Source organism: Schistocerca serialis, chromosome 10 (genome assembly GCF_023864345.2).
Source record: "Schistocerca serialis cubense isolate TAMUIC-IGC-003099 chromosome 10, iqSchSeri2.2, whole genome shotgun sequence".
NCBI lineage: Eukaryota > Metazoa > Arthropoda > Insecta > Orthoptera > Acrididae > Schistocerca > Schistocerca serialis.
The window spans coordinates 185,360,350-185,384,319 of NC_064647.1; the positions used below are offsets into that span (position 1 = coordinate 185,360,350).

Here is a 23,970-nt window from a genome sequence, read left to right on the forward strand (position 1 = left end):
TTTTCCACATCCTCCTAGGTGAATACTGGGCTGGTTCCTACGCCCAGAATCCGTTCCACGACTCCCAGACATTTGAAACACATTCACGCTGTTTCACGATTTACACTAGACGCAGACAGCTCGAGTACACTACTTCCATCCCGGGGGGGGTATGGGGTGATTGCAGTAAGGGCATCCGACCACCCCTTTAAATTAACCATGCCAATTCCGTACTTAACCCTGCCAACCCTGTGCACAATGTGGGACAAAGGCAGTAGCAAAAGAAAGATACAAAAATAAATTTCAGTCAAAAATTAAACCATGCCCGCCATCCATGTGGAGCACGTATTGGTCTCACCGCGGACTTCTAGTCACACACAATTGATATCATCAAAGTGTATGGGCCTGAAGATGGCGTTGACGCAACATCGAAACTAGTAGCCAAATAAATATGAAATCTTAAGTACAGCAGGAGTAGTTTCATTTTTAATAAAAATTATACCAGCTGATGTCCCACCATCATCCAGTTTAATTATGGATGTATGAAGACCCTCAGTGTTGACAATAGCTCTGCTCTCTACATGTATGTTCCATTTGTTGATGACCCTAATGCAGTGTCTTGATTTCAGGATGGAGAAGACCCACATCTCGGTAGCTGCACTGATGCTGGTGCTGGTGTCACTCACAGAGCCCTGCGAGTCGGCTAAGATCCTGGGCCTGATGAGCACGGCGTCGCCCAGCCACTACCACTTCAACCGCGCCCTCATGCTTGAGCTGGCCCGCAGGGGCCACCAGGTGACTGTCTTCACCCCAGACGTGGAGAAGAGCCCGGTCCCCAACTACCGGCTCATCCTCTCCGAGAGGGGCTACGAGGGCCTGCGGGAGGGGGAGGAAGAGCAGTTCGAGGACCTGGCAGAACGCAGCCACTGGTACCTGGCCAAACAGCTGTTCGACTGGGGCGAGATGTGCTGCGACCACGCCATCAACTCTGAAGGCGGTCGCCGGCTGATGGAGCTCACCAAAAACGAAACCTTCGACTTGATCATCGCCGAAGTGATGATACAGGAGTGCCTCTTGGGATTCGTACACGAGTTCGGAAATCCCCCTCTCATCGGGATCATAGCCTACGGGAGCCCTCCGTGGGCCAACGAGCTGATGGGGAACTTCCACAACCCCGCCTACGTGAACACCTACACCTTGCAGCATACGGACCACATGACGTTCCTGCAGAGGGTCCACAACTTCGTGTTCGACACAGCTGTCGGCCTCTACCGCAAATACCACTACTTGCCAGTGCAGGACGAGATCGCTCGGAAGTTCTTTGGCGAGTCTGTGCCTCCGCCCAGTGAAATAGAGAAGAATTTCCAGTTTGTGATGGTGAATGCGCACTTCAGCTTCGACTACCCGAAGCCTCTGGTGCCGGCCATTATAGAGATTGGTGGACTGCAAGTGGAACCACCGAAGCCACTGCCTAAGGTAAAGAAAAACCTAAGATAGTTTACTTAAATATTTCGAATGCGGCTGCGCTTCAGCAACGGCTAGAGATCAGTAAACGCATGAAAAGCAGCCCACCTGTTGCAATGAAAGGTGGTTTTATTCAACCTTGTACCATGGTTTCGACGGATGTAAACCAGTCTTCTTCAAAAAAACGTGTAGGCCGAAGACAATGCAACAGCAATAACTACAAACTCGGAAACATAACGGGTGACAACTGTTGAACTACATGAAATAAAACCTCATAACTTCTGAACGGTTTGCCTTAGGACGTTCAAACTGCACTGTTCATCGCGTGGCATAGGGAGTTAGTATGCGCTATATGGTTTGGTTTAGCGACGAAGCCCATTTTCATCGGATGTGTTCGTCAATAAGCAAAATCTTAAAGTTTTGAATAATACTTTGTGTTCCAGAATAAATATCTAATTCGTAAAATCAGACTTAGAGGATTCAGTGTAAGAAACTGGGAAACTAGAATTTTTTAACCTGTTTGAAATGAAATATCGAATTTCAGTGTATTCTACATCTACAAGGATACTCTGCAAATAACATTTAAATGCTTGGCAGAGGGTTCATAGAACCACCTTCACAGTATCTGTTACGATAGGTTGTCTTGAGCTGGCTGCAATCTGATTACAAAGAATTATTTACAAAGCATCTTCTGTGGTTACTGGTGTTTCTTTACATAATCTGCTCCTTCCGCTCTTGCTAGCAGTCGACAGGCTCCACTTCACATCTGCACTTGGCAGTTTTTGGCATTCCGCGTTATTTATTGTGCTGCATTATTTACGATTGATTTCTTAACCGTTTAGAAATTCTTCCAATCCATATGTGGCATACAGCAAACCAGTGCTTAACAGTATTGGTTAAAAACAGTATTGGTTGCAATTTTAGTTTTTTTTATTTTTCAACGATGCGTTTCGCCTTATTTAGGCATCTTCAGGTTATCGCGTCCATCTGGAAAAGATAACCTGAAGATGCCTAAATAAGGCGAAACGCGTCGTTGAAAAATAAAACACTAAAATTGCAACCAAGACCGTTTTTAACCAATACACTTAACTGTTTTTCATTCTTGACTGCCACAGATAAACACTGTGGCAATGGAGAATGAAAAACAGCTAACAACGTCCCTATATAGGTTACGTCCAAATATTTTCGGATCCGGAGGGGGAAGTTGGTGACTGAAATTTCGTGAGAAAATTCCACCGCAACGGAAAACGCCATCCCAATTCCTGTACCATGTCAGTGACAGTTTCTCCACTATTTCGCGATAATACAAAACGTGCTTCTCTTCTTTGTACGTTCTCAACGTACTCCGTTAATTCTATCTGGTAAGGATCCCAGACCGCACAGCAGTACAGTACTCATGGATATAACTGCCACTATATTGCGATTTCTGAGGTCGTGTGCACCATTCCTCCGGTTCGGAGTTACTGTGACCATTGGCCATTGTTACCCCAGGATTACAGATAGATAGTTTAATAAACATCGTTGGTGTAAGAACAGTATGGCTCTAAGGTATACAAAAATTAACCATCGGGAAGGCTCATTTGTACTTGTTAATCTGCCTACAACTAAGAAAAACAAATGCCAGAAATGTATTGCTCAAATTGCAAGTTGTTGTAGTTCAGGCAGTGATTCAGGTACAACATATAATTCCGAATATCTCCGGAAACATGGAACGAAGTTTGTTTGGCCATAAGTGAAGAACAGACAGCATTATTCTAACTGCATTGAATGTTCTGAAACGAGGATTTAGGTCTAAGATGAAAGAAATTGAAGGTATTATGCTCGGCTAAATTTGGAGCTATGTGTGTGGTATTCCATCTTAGTATCTTCCATTGTATTTATATACCGTACTAGGCCTTCTCTTTTATGAGACTTAATAAAACGCTTAAGAAAAGTTTAGATCTAAGTATTTATTTCTGGGTGGTCAAAGTTTCATTGCGTTCTTTTCAGTACAAATGGAGCGGCAGCTGACAGTAGTGGTGCAAGAATAGGGCGGTCATTGTATCCCCAAATCCATGCTAATTTTGACCACATACATTTTTCCCCCTTTCCTCCTCCGCATTCTAGAAAATGTATTGTCCTAATTAGTACGTAATCCTTTCATTCAAGCCCCTATGTTCACTAACATAAATACCACAGAAGCTAAAAAACTGACCGATTTTCACATTTAAATGTGATAATCATGACTAAGTATACCTGGTTTACGGTAATTTCTCAATTTGTCTGCCGTATTATTAACGAGCAAAGTGTATGAAGTCGCATAGCTAGCAAACCTTGCGGGTTTGGAACATTTCTTCTCAGTTCTTTCTCCGTGTAAAAATAATGTATCCCTCACGTAGTATGTTTATAGGTGTAGTTGTAATAACACAAAAATACAAGTCATGAATCACATATATGCAAAAATTGGTTGAAACTGCTCAGTTCATCCCTGACTCGTGCTTCTAGGTCGCCACCCCAATTCCTATGGGAGGTTGGTGTTTCTTATCCAAATGATGCTTCTTTCCAGGCGCTTAAGTGATAAACGTACCAAGCAAGTTTTGCTGAAATCGATCCAATGAAAAATCATAAGGCGAAGAAATGTAATTACTGCTGTTGCAAACCCGATACCAAGAGACAAACACACTCCCGACTTGTGGCGGATTTTTCACATCATTTTCTCTCTCTTTGCCCTTTCCTCTGTTGCTAGTGATAGAGGTGGTTAAAACATACACTATGTGATCAAAAGTATCCAGACACCCCCAAAAAATACAATTTTTCATATTAGGGGCATTGTGTTGCCCCCTGCTGCTAGGTACTCCAAATCAGCGACCTCAGTAGTCATTAGACATCGTGAGAGAGCACAATGGGGCGCTCCGCGGAACTCACGTACTTCGAACTTGATAGGGCGATTGGGTGTCACTTCCACACTCCTAAACATCCCTAGGTCCATAGTTTCCGATGTGATAGTGAAGTGGAAACGTGAAGGGACACTTACAGCACAAAAGCGTACAGGCAGACCACATCTGTTGACTGACAGAGACCGCCGACAGCTGAAGAGGGTCGTAATGTGTAATAGGCAGACATCTATCCAGACCACCACACAGGAATTCCAAACTGCATTAGGATCCACTGCAAGTACTATGACAGTTAGGCGGGAGGTGAGAAAACTTGGATTTCATGGTCGAGCGGCTGCTCATAAGGCACACATGAGGCTGGTAAATGCCAAACGACGCCTCGCTTGGTGTAAGGAGCGATTGAACAGTGGAAAAACGTTGTGTTGAGTGACGAATCACGGTACACAATGTTGCGATGCGATGGCAGGGTGTGGGTACGGCGAGTTCCCGGTGAATGTTATCTGCTAGCGTGTGTAGTGCCAACAGTAAAATTCGGAGACGGTGGTGTTATGGTGTGGTCGTGTTTTTCATGGATGGGGCTTGCACCCCTTGTTGCTTTGCGTGGCACTATCACAGCACAGGTCTACATTGATGTTTTAAGCACCTTCTTGCTTCCCACTGTTGAAGAGCAATTCGGGGATGGCGATTGCATCTTTCAACACGATCGAGCACCTGTTCATAATGGACAACCTGTGGTGGAGTGGTTACACGACAATCATCCCTGCAATCGACTGGCCTGCACAGAGCCCTGACCTGAATCCTATAGAACACCTATGGGATGTTTTGGAACGCCGACTTCGTGCCAGGCCTTACCGACCGACATCGATACCTCTCCCCAGTGCAGCACTCCGTGAAGAATAGGCTGCCATTCCGCAAGAAAAACTTCAAGCACCTGATTGAACGTATGCCTGCGAGAAGGGAAGGTGTCAACAAGACTAAGAGTGAGCCAACACCTCATTGAATTCCAGCATTACCGATGGAGGGCGCCACGAACTTGTAAGTCATTTTCAGCCAGGTGTCCTGATACTTTTGATTACATAGTGTAAGACTTCCAAGCGTGTCTAGCAAGAGTTCCAGCCTTCATTTGGCCATCCAGAATAAATTTGTTGTGGTTTCTGTAAATCCCTTACCGCTAACACTGGTATGACTCCTCTACAAAGGACATCGCCAAATTTTTCCCGCCCCCTGCCCTTCCCGTTCTTGTGCACCGTCAGTGACAATGTCGTCGTTGAAACGTTAAGCTCTACCTTCATTCCATTTCTGTTTTTTCCAATTACGTTGCATTGTGGCGACTAAAGTATTTACTCTTATTCGTAACATTTATTTTGTCACATTATTAACAGACATCAAGTTGTGGGCTGTCTGGGACTGTAACTTCTAGGTTACAGATGTAAATTGTAATAATAGAATTCCGTCCCCAGTCACAATATATTTATTTTTTAAATATCGTCCAACGCGTTTCGGAGTTAGACCTCCATTTTCAAGGACCGTATAGGCGTAAAGGGCGTTATGCCCACATCAGCTTTTCACCTAACAGTAACGGAACGACACAGTTGCCACATTTAACGAGAAAATTGTCTCAGGTTCGATTAATGAGAGAAGTGGGTGAGATTAATGAGAGAAGTGCTAAAGAAGTGAGAGCACTTAAGTCTAGTAACAAATTACCTACATTTCGCTACTTCGTCTTTTGCTTTGGTAAAATACTTCCACATTTTGAACGAATTAGCATATTTGTGACATACTTCACCTATTGTCCAGTTCTGTCGTGAAGTACATGGCTATTACAAATGATTGAAGCGATTTCATAAATTCACTGTAGCTCCATTCATTGACATATGGTCACGACACACTACAGATACGTAGAAAAACTCATAAAGTTTTGTTCGGCTGAAGCCGCACTTCAAGTTTCTGGCGCCAGAGCGCTCGAGAGCGCAGTGAGACAAAATGGCGACAGGAGCTGAGAAAGCGTATGTCGTGCTTGAAATGCGCTCACATCAGTCAGTCATAACAGTGCAACGACACTTCAGGAAGAAGTTCAACAAAGATCCACCAACTGCTAACTCCATTCGGCGATGGTAAGCGCAGTTTAAAGCTTCCGGATGCCTCTGTAAGGGGAAATCAACGGGTCGGCCTGCAGTGAGCGAAGAAACGGTTGAACGCGTGCGGGCAAGTTTCACGCGTTGCCCGCGGAAGTCGACGAATAAAGCAAGCAGGGAGCTAAACGTACCACAGCCGACGGTTTGGAAAATCTTACGGAAAAGGCTAAAGCAGAAGCCTTACCGTTTATAATTGCTACAAGCCCTGACACCCGATGACAAAGTCAAACGCTTTGAATTTTCGGCGCGGTTGCAACAGCTCATGGAAGAGGATGCGTTCAGTGCGAAACTTGTTTTCAGTGATGAAGTAACATTTTTTCTTAATGGTGAAGTGAACAGACACAATGTGCGAATCTGAGCGGTAGAGAATCCTCACGCATTCGTGCAGCAGATTCGCAATTCACCAAAAGTTAACGTGTCTTGTGCAATCTCACGGTTTAAAGTTTACGGCCCCTTTTTCTTCTGCGAAAAAAACGTTACAGGACACGTGTATCTGGACATGCTGGAAAATTGGCTCATGCCACAACTGGAGACCGACAGCGCCGACTTCATCTTTCAAAAGGATGGTGCTCCACCGCACTTCCATCATGATGTTCGGCATTTCTTAAACAGGAGATTGGAAAACCGATGGATCGGTCGTGGTGGAGATCATGATCAGCAATTCATGTCATGGCCTCCACGCTCTCCCGACTTAACCCCATGCGATTTATTTCTGTGGGGTTATGTGAAAGATTCAGTGTTTAAACCTCCTCTACCAAGAAACGTGCCATAACAACGATGCTTTCGAACTCATTGATGGGGACATGCTGCGCCGAGTGTGGGAGGAACTTGACTATCGGCTTGATGTCTGCCGAGTCACTAAAGGGGCACATACCGAACATTTGTGAATGCCTAAAAAAACTTTTTGAGTTTTTGTATGTGTGTCCAAAGCATTGTGAAAATATCTCAAATAATAAAGTTATTGTAGAGCTGTGAAATCGCTTCAATCATTTGTAATAACCCTGTATTGAATTTCGTTTTATTTACGGTTACAAAACAAAATAAAAAATTAAAATATTACTTTGAGGAGCGACAATTAACTATTTTAGTTTTACATTATTACGTATTCAAAATGGTTCAAATGGCTCTGAGAACTATGCGACTTAACTTCTTAGGTCATCAGTCGCCTAGAACTTAGAACTACTTAAACCTAACTAACCTAAGGACATCACACATATCCATGCCCGAGGCAGAATTCGAACCTGCCACCGTAGCATCGCTCGGGTCCAGACTGCAGCCCCTAGAACCGCTAGGCCACTCCGGCCGGCTATTACGTATTCAACACGAGTTTTGACATGCTTACTAACATACAGAGTGGCTCAAAATACTTGTTACAGTTTACTGGTTCTAGTGTCTGTAATTTATATTTGTTGATCTCGTCGGATAGTAATACTATTCTAGTAATCCAAATAAATTACGCATACAAATGAAATGAAACCGCCTGGAAAGTGACTGTGGGAGAGGGGGAGAGAGAGGGTGGAAGGATGTAGAGAGAGAGAGAGAGAGAGGCGGAGAGACGGAGACAGAATTAGAGAGAGAAAGGAAAGAGAGAAAGAGACCAGGGTAGTTGGAATGCTAGGTGGTCATCGAAGGCACGTATTATGTTACAATACTTAATTTCTCCTATTTCTCTACCATTTCTCTCATTAGTGCCGAGTGACAATGTCTTCTCGTTCCTTCTAATAATTCTGCTTCTGAAAGATGGAAAAATGAAGGAGATATAACTCCCATTGTGCCTGTACAGTTCTTGAAAATGGAGTTGTACGTCCGAAACGCTTTGGACAATAATCTGAAAATAAGAATACTGTGACTCAAGACCGAATTTAATCAATAACTTTATTTTGCCTGGTTCGTTAAGCTGGGTGCACATTTGGAGGAATCATTTGCTTAGCAGTGAAGGTAACCGAACGTCCTTGCGACTCTTTTGAAGGACATAAAGCAGTTCCTCGACGCGGCGACGGAAGGCGTCATCTACATGAACCTGGGCACCAACATCCGCAGTGACATGCTCAAGGACTACCAGCGGAGGGCCTTCCTCGAGGCGTTCGCAGAGCTGCCCTACAAGGTCCTCTGGAAGTTCGAGGCTGAAGATTTGCCGGGGAAGCCGGCAAACGTCAAGATCATGAAGTGGATTCCGCAGAACGATGTCCTGGGTAAGTTAACAATCTAAAATTTTTATTTTCTTCCTTGAGGAAGTAATGTCAATATACGAGGGTAAGCCACTTATTATCTGCAAAGTACACTACTGGCCATTAAAATCGCTACACCACGAAGATGACGTGCTATAGACGCGAAAATTAACTGACAGGAAGAAGATGCTGTGATATGCAAATGATTAGCTTTTCACAGCATTCACACAAGGTTGGCGACGGTGGCGATACCTACAACGTGCTAACATGAGGAAAGTTTCCAACCGATTTCTCATACACAAACAGCAGTTGACCGGCGTTGCCTGGTGAAACGTTGTTGTGATGCCTCGTGTAAGGAGGAGAAATGCGTACCATCACGTTTCCGACTTTGATAAAGATCGGATTGTAGCCTATCGCGATGGTGGTTTATCGTATCGCAACATTGCAGCTCGCGTTTGTCGAGATCCAATGACTGTTAGCAGAATATGGAATCGGTGGGTTCAGGAGGGTAATACGGAACGCCGTGCTGGATCCCAACGGCCTCGTATCACTAGCAGTCGAGATGACAGGCATCTTATCCGCATGGCTGTAACGGATCGTGCAGCGACGTCTCTATGCCTGAGTCAACAGATGGGGACGTTTGCAAGACAACAACCATCTGCACGAACATTTCGACGACGTTTGCAGCAGCATGGACTATCAGCTCGGAGACCATGACTGCGGTTACCCTTGACGCTGCATCACAGACAGGAGCGCCTGTGATGGTGTACTCAACGACGAACCTGGGTGCACGAACGGCAAAACGTCATATTTTCGGATGAATCCAGGTTCTGTTTACAGCAACATGATGGTCGCATCCGTGTTTGGCGATATCACGGTGAACGGACATTGGAAGCGTGTATTCGTCATCGCCATACTGGCCTATCACCCGGCGTGATGGTATGGGGTGCCATTGGTTACACGTCTCGGTCATCTCTTGTTCGCATTGTCGCCACTTTGAACAGTGGACGTTACATTTCGGATGTGTTACAACCTGTGACTCTACCCTTCATTCGATCCCTGCGAAACCCTACATTTCAGCAGGATAATGCACGACCGCATGTCGTACGGGCCTTTCTGGATACAGAAAATGTTCGACTGCTGCCCTGGCCAACACATTCTCCTGGGACTACATGGAGGATGGTCCAGTACTTCAAATTTGAGTTTATGGAGCGTTTAAGCAGATCTCTTACCAATTGACAACGACCGGTCAATGGTGGCTGAGCAACTGCCTCGTCACAATACGCCAGTTACTACTCTTGATGAACTGTGGTATCGTGTTGAAGCTGCATGAGCAGCTGTTCCTGTACACGCCATCCAAGCTCTGTTTGACTCAATACCCAGGCGTATCAAGGCCGTTATTACGGCCGGAGGTGGTTGTTTTGGGTACTGATTTCTCAGGATCTATGCAACTAAATTTCGTGAAAATATAATGACGTGTCAGTTCTAGTATAATATATTTCTCCAATGAATACCCGTTTATCATCTGCATTTCTTCTTGGTGTAGCAATTTTAATGGCCAGTATTGTAGTTATACAATTTTATTGTAATGAAATACGAAACTTACAAGAGCGTCATTTTTCGACATAGTCTCCTTGCGTTTCGACGCAATTGGTCCATCGTTGTACAAGTTTCCTGATGCCCTCATAAAGGATGTTTCTCGGTCGAGCTGCGAGCCAGGAATGCACCGTTTCTTTCACTGCTTCGTCCTACACAAATCGACGGCCCCTTAATGCCTGTTAGAGTGGACCAAACAAGTGATAGAAGAGGCAAGATTGGAACTACATGGAGGATGATCCAGTACTTCAAATTTGAGTTTCTGGAGCGTTTCAGCAGTGTGGGGAGCAGTATGCCGACGGGCATTGTCGTGCAACAACACAGCACCTTTTGACAGCAATCCTCGGCGTTTGCTTCGGATTGCAGGCTTTAGCCTGGCAGTAAGCATCTCACTGTATTGTACACTGTTTATTGTTGTGCACATTTCCCCATAATGTTCCAGTACTGGACCTTGTGCGTCCCAAAAAACAGTAAGCATCAGTTTTCCTGCGGACGGTTGGGTTTTGAACTTTTTCTTGCACGGCGAATTTGGATTTTCCATTCCATACTCTGCCGTTTACTCTCCGTCTCGTAATGATGGCTCCATGTTGGGACACCAGTAATGATCATGTGTAAGAAGTTGTCCCCATCGTTACCATAGCGATCCAAATGTTTTTTGCTGATGTCCAAGGGCGACTGTTTATGCAACTGTTTGAGTTGTTTCGGAACTCATCTAGCACAAACTTTATGATACCCAAGTGTGTTATGTGTGATTTCATAGGCAGAACTATGACTAATATGCAGACGATGTGCCACTTCGTCAACAGTTAATGGTCTGTCTAAAAGAATCGTTTCACGTGAACGCTCAATGGTTTCTTCATTTGTGGCAGTAAACGGTCGTCCGGCTCCTTCATCGTGCGAAACACTTGTGCGACCATTTGGGAATTTTTCAATCCGTTGGTAGACACTCCGTTGAGGTAAAACTCTATTCCCGTGCTGTACCGAAAGTTTTCGATGAAGTTCGGCCCTGACGCCTTCCGACCACAAAAAACGGATCACTAAGCGTTGCTCTCCTTTGGTGCAAATAGACAGCGGAGCAGCCATGATTAACAGCACGGCAGCGATCACGAAACTAACCTAGCAGCTTGAAAATTGCAGAGATATAACAACATATAACAGCATGCGTGATCAACGTAAGACGGTAGTACTACCAACATAAACAAAAATCTAACTAAATTGCGGATAATAATTGACTTACCATCGAATACCGCGAGTGCCTCTCCGAGGAGTCTTCACGTAGATTTTCACTGTTGGAATTTGCAGATTTTTTTGTTGTAACGTGAAGACTGAGTCAGCACTAAAAGTGTACTAATCAACACGTATTTCATGGGACCACCAGTGGAAATGTACACATGACAAAAGTCATGTAATATCTCCTAATACCGTGTCTGACCTCACTGTGCCCGGCGTAGTGCATAGACGTGGCATAGACTCAACACGTAGTTGGAAGAGGTTAGGTTAGGTTAGTGTTGTTTAACGTCCCGTCGACAACGAGGTCATTAGAGACGGAGCGCTAGCTCGGGTTAGGGAAGGATGGGGAAGGAAATCGGCCGTGCCCTTTGAAAGGAACCATCCCAGCATTTGCCTGAAACGATTTAGGGAAATCACGGAAAACCTAAATCAGGATGGCTGGAGACGGGATTGAACCGTCGTCCTCCCGAATGCGAGTCCAGTGTGCTAACCACTGCGCCACCTCGCTCGGTAAGTAGTTGGAAGACTCCAGCAGAAATATTGAGCCATGCTGCCCCTACAACCGTCCATTATTTTGGAAGTGTTGCCAGTGTAGCGTTTTGTGCGCGAACTGACCTCTACATCTACATTTATACTCCGCAAGCCACCCAACGGTGTGTGGCGGAGGGCACTTTACGTGCCACTGTCATTACCTCCCTTTCCTGTTCCAGTCGCGTATGGTTCGCGGGAAGAACGACTGCCGGAAGGCTTCCGTGCGCGCTCGAATCTAAGTTTACATTCGTGATCTCCTCGGGAGGTATAAGTTTTAAGCCCTTAACCTCGGCATGAAGTAACTCGATAGTAACTGGAGGGCACGGCGAATAAGCCGTTTGCGCAAGATGTTCCGCATAAGTAGAGCCCTTAGTACCGTCACCGCTTCTAGTACGAATATGCTCTTTATACCTGAGACCCAGAGATCGTCCCGTTTGCCCGATGTAAAATTTTGGACAATCCCCGCATGTAATTTTATATACTCCTGATTGGGAAAGTTTATCGCTCTTACTCTGCACGGAGTGAATAAAATTCCTATGTAAACTATTATTAGTAGAATAGGCGACTCTGAAATTATGGGCCCTGAGTAAACGCCCCAATTTGTAACCTATATTGCCTATATAAGGGATAGATATCGTTGCCACCTGTTTGTCGTCTAACACATCCCCTAGGGTGGAAGACGTAATGTTACTTTTCTTTATTTCCTTGTTATACATCTGTCTTATCAACTGAGGCCTATAGCCGTTATTTATAACAATATTCTCAAGTGTGACCAGCTCAGTTTCTACCGCATCTGGTGCAAGAGGGATAGCTGTAACTCGATGACTATTAGAATGAAAAAAGGCCATCTTATGGGTGTACGGATGGGCCGAGTCTGCAGGTATAATATTGTCGGAAAACGTGTTTTACCGAAAAATCTTAAATTCAATGCGGTTGTCAACCACAGTTAAAGTGAGGTCCAAAAAATTTAAGGACCTAGTATCGGATTCTCGCTCAATTGTAAAACTGACATTATGGTGAAGCTCATTAAAAATCGAAAAAATATGGTCTACATCATTTTGAGAATCATCAATGATTAATAGAATGTCGTCAACATATCTTTTGTAAAATTTTATTCTCCTAAGAATCTCTCTGTCACTGGCAAAAAAAATCAGACTCTAACTAGTTCATAAAAATTTCTGATAAAATCCCAGCTAGGGGGCTTTCCACAGCCAAACCTGCTGGTTGTAAGTAAAACCTCCCATTAAATGTAAAGTAGTTGTGTTTTAAAACGATCCGTAGCAGCATCATCAACTCTTTGACCTCTTTATCCAAAAATTTTTTATGGTGACGTAAATTGCACTCTAGTATTTGCAGTGTGTGATCGACCAGTACATTAGTGTATAAACTTGTTATGTCAAACGATAATAGCTTAGAATCTTCAGAACAGTATACCTCGCGTAAACTGGTAGCTAAAAGAATTGAATTTTTAACGGAATAGTTTTTACTAAAAACGAAATTTTCTTTAATCTTAGTATGCAAGTATTTCGCCAGCTTATGATAGGCACTTCCCGTACTGTCAACGATAGCGCGAATTGGATGATTTAAGTTATGAACTTTAAACTGGCTTCTCAGTTTAGGGGGCTTGGGATTCATGTTTATCAGCCCCTTCTTTCGGAACTCTCCTATCAAATTTTTAGTATTTTGGATCCCAGTTCTAATTTCTTTTTGGAGAGTAATAGTGGGGTCATTGTTAAGCATAACTATCACGTTGTCATTGAAGAAAGCTTCGGTCTTGTCTATGTATTCTTGCTTTGTGGATATAACTACGGAGTTTTCCTTATCGGCTTTAGTGACAATAGCATCATTTTGTATTAGTTTGCGGTTAATACTGCTTAAAACCTTATTTTTATTATCCTCTTTGTGTACACTGTGTGCGACCTTACTCATAATTTTGTAGGCCAATCGGGTTTGTTTCTCGTTAGGCATTTTGGCGTAATCTAGACCGATTTTCAAGACAACTATTGTGTCTTCTAGAACTTTCGGATTTGCGGTGCTAGGCTCGAAATTAAATTTTAATCCTTTGGAGAGGAGGGACTCCTCTTGGGGCGAAAATACAATTTCTGTCTTATTAATGACCCGGTCAAAGAATTTTTTAGGTTCAGCTGTGAAATTAGTGTGAGTCATTTTGTTAGCACGTTCCTGCTTCTCAACTAAGTTAGCAATTTTTTTGTCATGTCTGTTGGCAATCTCTTTTATTTGTAGAGCCAACCACTCATTTGCCCTAAACCAAAATGCATCTATTTGGGAGTTAAAGTGAACAGAATAAAACTTTGAAATTTCTAAGTACATCATTCATTCAAAATATCTTTCTTGTCATATAAATCGAAGATTCTAGCATTAAATACCTGGTAACACAAAATACATAATACAAAATAAACACAAAATAATTTATTCGCAATTATAGAACACTAAATTAAATAAGTATGCGGCAAATCTCTTTAGCAAAAATGGTCTGGGTAATCAGTGAAGACTGGTAGTAACAAGAATGGAGTCTAGGCTGTCTGGTCATTCGGTAGCTATCCTGGGTGGTTGCTGCAGTGTCCTCTGATCTCCCAGTACCTACCTTAAGCAGCGATGCATTCTGCCCGTTTCACTCAGACTGCAAAGCTGAAACTCCCCATCTACTAATGTTACCGATAAAAAGTCACTGAAGCAGGTAAAAAAAAAAACGAGAGTCTTAAGATAGAATCTTGTTATCGGTGGCATAATGATAATACAAGACCATTTCCCATTGACGCCTTTTGTTTCGTGTCAGATATGTATGATTTGAACCAGTTTGCGTCATTTCCTGTTACGTCACGGTATCTCAAAATATTTAGATGTATGTTGTGATTTACACAGTCAAACGCTTCTGACAGCTTATGGGATATATCAGTTGCTTCTACAGCATTTGCTAATGAATTAAGTGTATTACTACTATACCTATCAACTAGCTTAACGCCCACTGCTTCGCTCGCATAGACTACATGGTTAGCACAGATTTCTTCTATTTTTATTTAATTAAAGTTCACAAATTGCAATACTTTTAAACATTCCACGCTAATAAAGGCCATAGAAGCATGGTCTTTTTCGAATGTACTTCTTTATATCTAACGGAGAAGTGAAAAACCACTTTCGTAGATTTAGGTTTAAAAGCTTTTTAATACAACGAAATATTTTCTTAAAAATTTTCAACCACTGTTTCACTCTCTTAGGGGTTGAGTTTCCAAAAAGAGTGGAACACGTATTTTTTATTTCTAACAGCGAAGCCAAATACAAAATTCATAGATTTAGCTTCTAAAATGCTTTCATAATCAAATAATTTTATAAAACGTTTCATCTCCCATTTCACTCCCTTACGAGGTTGAATTCACAAAATCATCGAAATATGTATTTTTTATTTCCAACCGAGAAGTCAAACATCAGTTTTCGTAGACGTAGCTTTCAAATGCTTTAGTAGTTATTTAATAATGATTTATTTTCAAAAACCTGTCACCCTCTATTTTACTCCCTTAGTTGTTTAATTTCAAAAAATGCTGAAACATGTATTTCAACAATATTATGAAAAGGATATAGCCACATTAAAAAGACTGCCAAACAAGTAAGCTTTCGACCAAAAGGCCTTCTTCCGAATCACGCACACACTTTGCAATTCACACACATTTGAACGCAGTCTTGGCTGTGTGTGTGTGTGTGTGTGTGTGTGTGTGTGTGTGTGTGTGTGTGTGTGTGTGATGTCTGATTCGGAAGAAGGCCTTTTGGTCGAAATCTTACTTGTTTATTAGTCTTTTTATTGTGCCTATCTTCGAATCGACATCTCCGCTATATACTGACCAGCAATCTGCTCTTTTCACAATGTTGTCAGTATTTCATCCTGGATTCTCCACTCTTTGAAACGTGTATTTTTTTATTTCTTACTGCGAAACCAATACCAATTTTCGTAGTTCTAGCTTCAAAATCACCTTAATTGCAACATGGTTTTAAAAGGCCTTTCATTCCCTATTTCATCCTCTTAGGAGTGGAATTTCGAAGAATCCTTCTTAAACGATGCCTACAGTATAAGATCCACACTCTCTCCTAATTTCAAGTTTGTATTCTTAGCGGTTTGGACTCGACGATGAATCAGTCTTGCCCTAATTTACCCTCTTAGGTATGGTACAGAATTTCTAAATCAGTGAAACACATATGTTTTCATTTCTAAATGAGAAACCAAATAACAATTTTCATAGTTGTATATTTAAAAATGCTTTAGTAGTTCTTTAATAATGATTTATTTTCAAAAACACTAGCTTTAAAAATATTTTCACAATGAAAAATTTTCATAAAACCTATCACACCCTTAGCGGGTGAATATCCAAAAACTGTAAAACATTTATTTTTTTCATTTCCAAATGAGTAGCCAAATATTAATTTTCACAGATTTAGCTTTAAAAATACTTTCACAATGAAATATGTTCATAAAACATTTCACTGCTTTAGGGTCTGAATTCTCAGACACAGTAACACACGTATTTTGTTTTTTATTTCCAACCGAATACCCAAACTCAAATTTTCATAGATTTAGGTTTAAAAATGGTTTCATGATGAAATATTTCATAAAATATTGGTTGAATTTCCAAAAACACTGCAACATGTATTTTTTTCCCTTCTAACTGAGAAGTCAGATTCCAATTTTCAGAGACGAAACTTTCAAAATACTTAAGTATTTCTTTAATAATTATTTATTTAAAAATAATTGTCACCCACTACTTTACCCCCATAAGGGCTAGATTTTCAAAACTGATGAAACACGCACCTCTTGATTTCGACTAAGGAACCAAATACCTATTTTCGTGGGTCTACCTTCAGATTAGCACACTGGACTCGCATTTGGGAGGATGATGGTTCAATCCAGCATCCGGCCATCCTCGTTTAGGTTTTCCATGACTTCCCTAAATCACTTCAGGCCAATGCCAGGGTGGGTCCTTTGAAAGGGCACAGCTGACTTTTTTTCCCTAATTCGAGGAGACTGATGACCTCGCTGTTTGGTCTCCCCCCCCCCCCCCCAAATCAACCCAACCCTTTACCTTCAGAATTACTTTAATAGTGACATATTTTCAAAAAACCTTTCATCGCCTCTTTCGCCCGCCTAGGGATGGAATTTCCAAAACTCCCTTCTTAGACGACGCCTACAGTCTAAGATGGACGCCACTTGCAAATTGCAAGTTTCTATTCTTAAAGGTTTGGGCTTGACGATGATGAGTCACTGGGTGAGTCGGTCAGTCAGTCCGAACACGGCTTTTTATATGCAGCGATCACGTTCTCAATAAACAATCGTTTCAGTGAAGATGGAGCCTGGTTAGCACGCCTCTGTCCACTGTCCGCAGCCCACCCCAACGTGAGGGTGTTCCTGGCGCACGGCGGCCTGCTGGGGACCTTCGAGACGCTGTACCACGGGGTGCCGGCAGTGGTGGTGCCGTACATGCTGGACCAGGCGCTCAACATGCACAAGCTGGTCGCCCACGGCGTCGCTGTGGAGCTGGACCCTCTGACCCTGACCAAGGAGAAGGTCTTGGACGCTCTCAACAAGGTCCTCAAGGATCCCAGGTATGTTGAGACCATCTCCTCTACACAAAGCGTCCCAAGATTCTGCAGACGGTAGGCGATCCCACAGGGATTGCTTCGAGAGCAGGTGATAACAGAGGTTTTCGTGCTTTAATGGCTGTTGCCATTGAAGGTAAACTCAAATGGCTCTGAGCACTATGGGACTCAACTGCTGTGGTCATTAGTCCCCTAGAACTTAGAACTACTTAAACCTAACTAACCTAAGGACATCACACACACCCATGCCCGAGGCACGATTCGAACCTGCGACCGTAGCAGCAGCGTGGCTACGGACTGGAGCGCCTAGAACCGCACGGCCACCGCGGCCGGCGAAGGTAAAATCTTCTGAATTGTTAGGTAACGTCATTTGCGTCTCCAAACTTCTCCAACACTGGGCGTTTCGATCCGTCTACGGGGATTTTCTTCATGAAGCTTCTTCAGAAATAGTATGCTATCACTGGGTGGCTGAATGAAACCTGGTGATATCATAAGAGATCCAAACAGAGGAGTTGATGCGTCCAGTATCGCAGAAGTTTGAAGAGGCATATGACACGACCTAACAACTCAGACTTCATATCTAAGAAACAATACAGCCCAGAAAACGAAGACCAAAAGTGGTCGTTTAGGAGAAATAAATCATATAGTTGCAAATTTAGCACAGTGCTAGGAGGGAGTGTCCTGAACAACATAATAAAAATCCTGACCGGTGAGCGCTACGGTCGCAGGTTCGAACCCTGCCTCGGGCATGGATGAGTGTGATGTCCTTAGGTTAGTTAGGTTCAAGTATTTCTAAGTTCTAGGGGACTGATGACCTCAGAAGTTAAGTCCCATGGTGCTCAGAGCCATTTGAAACATTTTTTGACCGGTGAGGTGTGAGCGTCGGGATGGGGGGGAGTGTAAGAAGGTCACTTCATTAAGATATTCTTGAGTACCTTGAAAACCGCGGATTCTAGCAAAATTGTCTCCCAGCACTAAATTAAACTACATCAAATTTTCCTGCCAAAAAAAAGTCTTACAAATTTTTTTCTCTACGACTAATAGTTTGCACACTGCATATTGTGCTGTCTGTATACAGTTAATGTTTATCTTCAAATGAAGTGCGTTAGGAAAAAATATTAAATGTGTGTACCACATCTACGTGCAGTAGAGCCATAATAAAGGATAAATTGTGTTCCAGAGGTGTAACTGTGTGGAGGGGGTAGATATGTGGTGTAGAAGCACAAGGAAAGATACGTCGCCAGATTGTGTTCGTACACCTATACTCACTCAAGAACTCCAAAGGTGGAACAAGTGATTACCCACGCTTGTTCCTCACTGCGTCACAAGAAGCAGCTACAGGGTGTTTCACAAAGTTATACGGACACTCCACAAGCCACCCTACGAACCACTGGTGCAGACATGCCTGCTGAGTGTTTATTTTCCACAAGGTGTGTTAACGCTAGATGGAAAGTAGACATGATTTACTAACAGCACTAACGCAAGTAATGCATATGTACAGAATCTACGTAATTTTATACACTGTATTGTATTGTATTGTATTGTATGTTAACCGGGGGCCTAGAAAGGATGGAGAGGCTCCGTCCCCGCCGCAGCTGCAGTGGTCCACAAACCCCACGACGACTACCGCAGTCCACTTCACCCCTCCGCCGCCCCACACCGAACCCAGGGTTATTGTGCAGTTCGGCCCCCAGTGAACCTCCCCAGGGAACACTAGACGAGTGTAACCCCTATGTTTGCGTGGTAGAGTAATGGTGGTGTACGCATACGTGGAGAACCTGTTTGTGCAGAAATCGCCGACATAGTCTAGCTGATGCGGAATAAGGAGAACCGGCCCGCATTCGCCGAGGCAGATGGAAAACCACCTAAAAACCATCCACAGACTGGCCGGCTCACCGCACCTCGACACAAATCCGCCGAGCGGATACGTGCCGGGGACCAGGCGCTCCTTCCCAATTCGGAAAGCCGTGCGGTAGACCACACAGCTAACCAGGCGGGAATTCTATACATATTATTCTACACTGCCAGAGGGGAAATTTACGCTTAGCCGTCCTGTATGGCAGCTGTAGTGTTGTTCTGGAACAGATGACTTCCTCCACAAAGAACGCTGCTCGATTCTCAGTTAATAGACTGTATCCCCCACCGATTTTTGCCCAGTTCTCTTATTTGCTGTTTTGAAGTGGGTTTTTATGTAAAATACGTTCCCGTGTGTTGAACTTCGAGGTGTGATGTACCCCTCACACTGTTAAAATTATTCCAGATGAAATCAACGAGGTTTGCCCAGAAAGTAATGCAGCACATTTTTTGCTTCAGCAATTCTTTATTGAACATAATGAGAATTGCACACAGGAAAGAATGGTGTTTTATCTACAGACCCTATTTTTCCACGTAATCTCCATCCCGTTCTATGGCCTTCCTGCAGCGCGAAACAAGGGCGTGTATGGCCTGTCGGTACCAACCCTTGTCCTGGTGTTGGAGCCAGTGCTTCACTGTGTCAATCACCTCCTCATCGTCCTCAAGATGTCTTCCACGAATGGCATCCTTTAATGGCCCAGAGAAGTGGAAGTTCAAGGCGGCTAGGTCAGGTGTGTCAGGTGAGACAGTCGTGGATGGTCTCCCCAATCGCTGCAAATCGTGGAGCTCCGCCGAATCGCCTTCTGATGACCTCACCCTCCGTGCTCAGCGTCTAACTGTACTTCTGTCGATAGCAGATGCTCCACACTTTGCACAAGTGTTTGTGAATATTCCCCACAGTTTCTTTCTCTGCAGTGAAAAATTCAATGATGGTACGTTGCTTGTAACGTACACCACTTACACCATTAAGGTGCAGCTACGCTATCCGTCGGAAGTGCGGAAACTTGGCGTGCTCACTTAGGAGGCTTCAGATAATACATACGTAACGTTTTGCATTCGTAGCATTGTTTTCGGTTGAGAAAAAAAATGCGGTGCATTATTTTCTGGATAACCCTCGTACATCGTTGGATACATATTGACAGCGTTCCGCACTCGGAAAGCCGGCCGCGATGGGCGAGCGGTTGTAGGCGCGAAGTCCGGAACAGCGCGACTGCTACGGTCGCAGGTTCGAATCCTGCCTCGGGCATGGATGTGTGTGATGTCCTTAGGTTAGTTAGGTTTAAGTAGTTCTAAGTTCTAGGGACTGATGACCTCAGATGTTAAGTCCCACAGTGCTCAGAGCCCTTTGAACCATTTTTGCACTCGGAAAGGGCTCTTCAGTGTGGTAGACACTTGACACAACCAGCTGTTGAGCTTTTTCACCCAACAGCTGACTTAACAACTGCTAATAAGTTCCTTCTTAGCAAGCTGAATATAACTCCACTGTATAAACGTGAGCTCTGTGGAGTTATTTTGTTTATTCGCAAAAGAAAACTGGAAAGTAAAGGTTTGGAAGGTGAGGTCTGTATGTAAACTGAAAACCGAACAGCACTGACGAAGAGGGAACTTCCCTTTCCCGGAAGAATCCTACAGCTTCCGCACAGGATGACAAAGAATCAGTTTCCCCTCTAGCAGTGCAGAACAGCGTGCAGAGTGCAGCGCTGAGATTTACATATATTCTGTGAACGTGCATTACATGCGTTAGTGTTACTAGGAACTCGTACCTGCATTCCATGTAGTGCTAACAAATTTTGTGCAAATTAACATTCCCCGGGCGTGTTGCATATGCGCCGCCAGGGATCCATAAGGCACGCTGTGGAGGTCCATATAACTTTGTCAACCTGCAGTTGCTTCTTGTGACGTAGTGAGGTAGACGGAGGGGGAATCACGTGCTCGACACTCAGTTTTCAGATCTGTGAAGAAGGACTGGTGAATGAACTCAATCAGACGACATGCCATCAGTCCCGTGTCTGCGCCAGACACCTCTGCAGTCCACACTGTTACTCTCCCAGGACACAGTCTGTTTCTTAATATGGTTCTACTGCACTTAATATTTGTTTTTTAACCCACTAAATTTACAGATAAACATTCATTTCATAGCGTTAGAGCAGTATTTCTATTCGCGTCGCTTCTATCCCCCGCACTACGGAAACTACTAATCGCGGAGCAAAAGTGAATGGGACTTGTTTTGTAGGAAATTTAATTTGGTTCAATTTAGTACCGAAAAAATTTTTCTCTTGGACTCGCAGTTTTCGAGTTATTCGAGAAAACCTTTCAAAAGCGATGTTCGAATGCTCCCCTATCCCAGCGCTCACACCCCACCGATCAGGATGTTTAGTATGTTGTCCATGACACTCCATCCTAGCAATGTGCAGTAATTTACTACTAAATAACTTTTCCCCTAATTCTCCTTCGCTGACTCGACTAATACTTGGAAACAGATATTTTCTTACATCAGTAACCTACAACTTACAGCGACCTGTCCAAATTGCTAGTTCACCAGTGACATTGCATGCTTTACTACGTTATCTACCCACACAACTAAATTCTGGAATCCAAATTATTTGGCTTCACAGCTGACACACGTGGTTTGTGGTAGGGACGTATAAGATGGTCAAGCAATACTATCCAAAGTGTTCTTAGAAGTGCGTATTTCGTGGGAGAGTTGACGGGTGCTTACGAGGCAAACCTTTCACCACACGATCCAACACCATCTACTCAAATTCCGCTGTGGTGCAACTCTTTGATAAGAATCTAAGCCAGCTCCCTGTGTCGTGAAGGATCCAATTTATCGCTAGTACACACCTGCGGCGACAAATATCTGCCAAATCCGAAATCTTCTATGCAAATTTTTTCGACCTTCCGGGGACTACAGTGTTGGACAGTCCGCCCCCGGTAGCTGAGTGGTCAGCGCGACTGAATGTTAATCCTATGGGCTCGGGTTCGATTCCCGGCTGGGTCGGAGATTTTCTCCACTCAGGAATTGGGTGTTGTGTTGTCCTAATAATCATCATTTCATCCCCATCGACGCGCGAGTCGCTGAAGTGGCGTCAAATCGAAAGACTTGCACCATGTTAACGGTCTACCCGACGGGAGGCCCTACGCACACGACATTTACATTTCGTGTTGGACAAAAAATGGTAACACTAAAGCATGTCTAATATGGTGTCAGAAACCAATTGCGTTCGTAACACCTTCCGATCATCTCGGAATAGATAAATACAGGTCCTGTGTGGTTTTTAAAGGTACTGTTATGTTATTCTTCTTGAAAAACAGTGGCAGATTAAGATAATTATAATGAAGGTGGATAGAAATCGCATATCCATGTTTTCACAGTAGATCACAAAGACTGAATAATATTGAGATCTGGTGACAGTGGAGGCCAGACGAGATACGACAATTCATGCTCGTGCTTGCAAAACCAGTCCTGGGCGATGAAAGCTCTGTGAACATGGACTCTGTCGTCTCGGAACATAGTATCATCTTTGGGGTGCAAACATTTTACTACTGGAGGGACCTGATCAGCGAAAATGGTCACATAATCCTTGGCAGTACTGCCACCTTGCACAGTAACCATTACTCCCATGGAGTAGGACGATATGGCTGCCCAAATAATCGCCGAACCCCCATCATTTTCCATTCTTGGATTATAAACTCGGCCAGAAATTAGAAATAATGTGAAACTAAACTCATCTGAAGAAACGACTTTCTTCCATTGTTCCTATAGCTAATCCCGTGACTGAAGGGGTAGCTACAGTGCAGGACGATTGGCAGCGGATCGTCGAGATGGGAGCGGAGGCTGGTGAAGAACCGCAGAGACTCGGCTGTAGAAATCAACACTTTATTTTTCTTGTTCATTCGTGCTACGTCGGCGTGGTGTAGCGACCACGCCCCCATTAAACAGAGGGGACAGCCACGTGAGCAGCTAGACGACAACCAGGCTCCAGCCAACTGGCTGCAACACACATGCCCAGCCTTGCATGTAACCTCATTGCTTGAGTCGCGTCAGTGGCGAATGAAGATGATAGGGAATCTTGCTTCAGCAGCCAGCTATGCAATGAACGACCGCAACCTAGAAGCCCTTGGCGTGTGGCACCCACACCTTGAGGTTGGAATTCGGTTGCTGTGCACGGTGTATGACCCACTGTCCCTCGGCAGGTGTTTGGCTTCTGATGGAATGAGCATGGGATGACACACTGCACCAAGGCACCACGTCTCGGAGGTGGGCTCAGTGCAAGATGCTGATACCATGACGAAGACGTGAACTTGAGGCTGCTGCAGATTGCTCCATGTGGTCCGGCAAAGACCCCCAAGTCCTGGGAGACAACCGTTTGTACGAGACAGCAACGCACCTGTAATGCCAATGAGCCACTTCTAGTCGTGTTCTCTGTAACTCCAATAGAAGCCATTGTCCGCCCCAATAGTTGAGAGGTCAGCGTGACGGATTGCCGTCCTACGGGCCCGGTTTCGACTCCCGGCTGGGTCGGGGATTTACTCCGC

The 23,970-nt window shown here is 44.0% G+C and overlaps 1 protein-coding gene across 1 annotated transcript in view; it reads left to right on the plus strand.

Annotated features, from left to right (window-relative positions):
- The window catches only part of LOC126424847 (UDP-glucosyltransferase 2-like), a 41,980-nt gene that overhangs the window by 12,217 nt on the left and 5,793 nt on the right, over positions 1 to 23,970 (plus strand). The window contains exons 2-4 of the mRNA XM_050087657.1: positions 609 to 1,455; positions 8,421 to 8,643; positions 17,364 to 17,583. Coding sequence (XP_049943614.1) covers positions 610 to 1,455; positions 8,421 to 8,643; positions 17,364 to 17,583 — 1,289 coding nt within the window. The 5' untranslated portion in view covers position 609. The remainder of the gene's footprint in view (positions 1 to 608; positions 1,456 to 8,420; positions 8,644 to 17,363; positions 17,584 to 23,970) is intronic.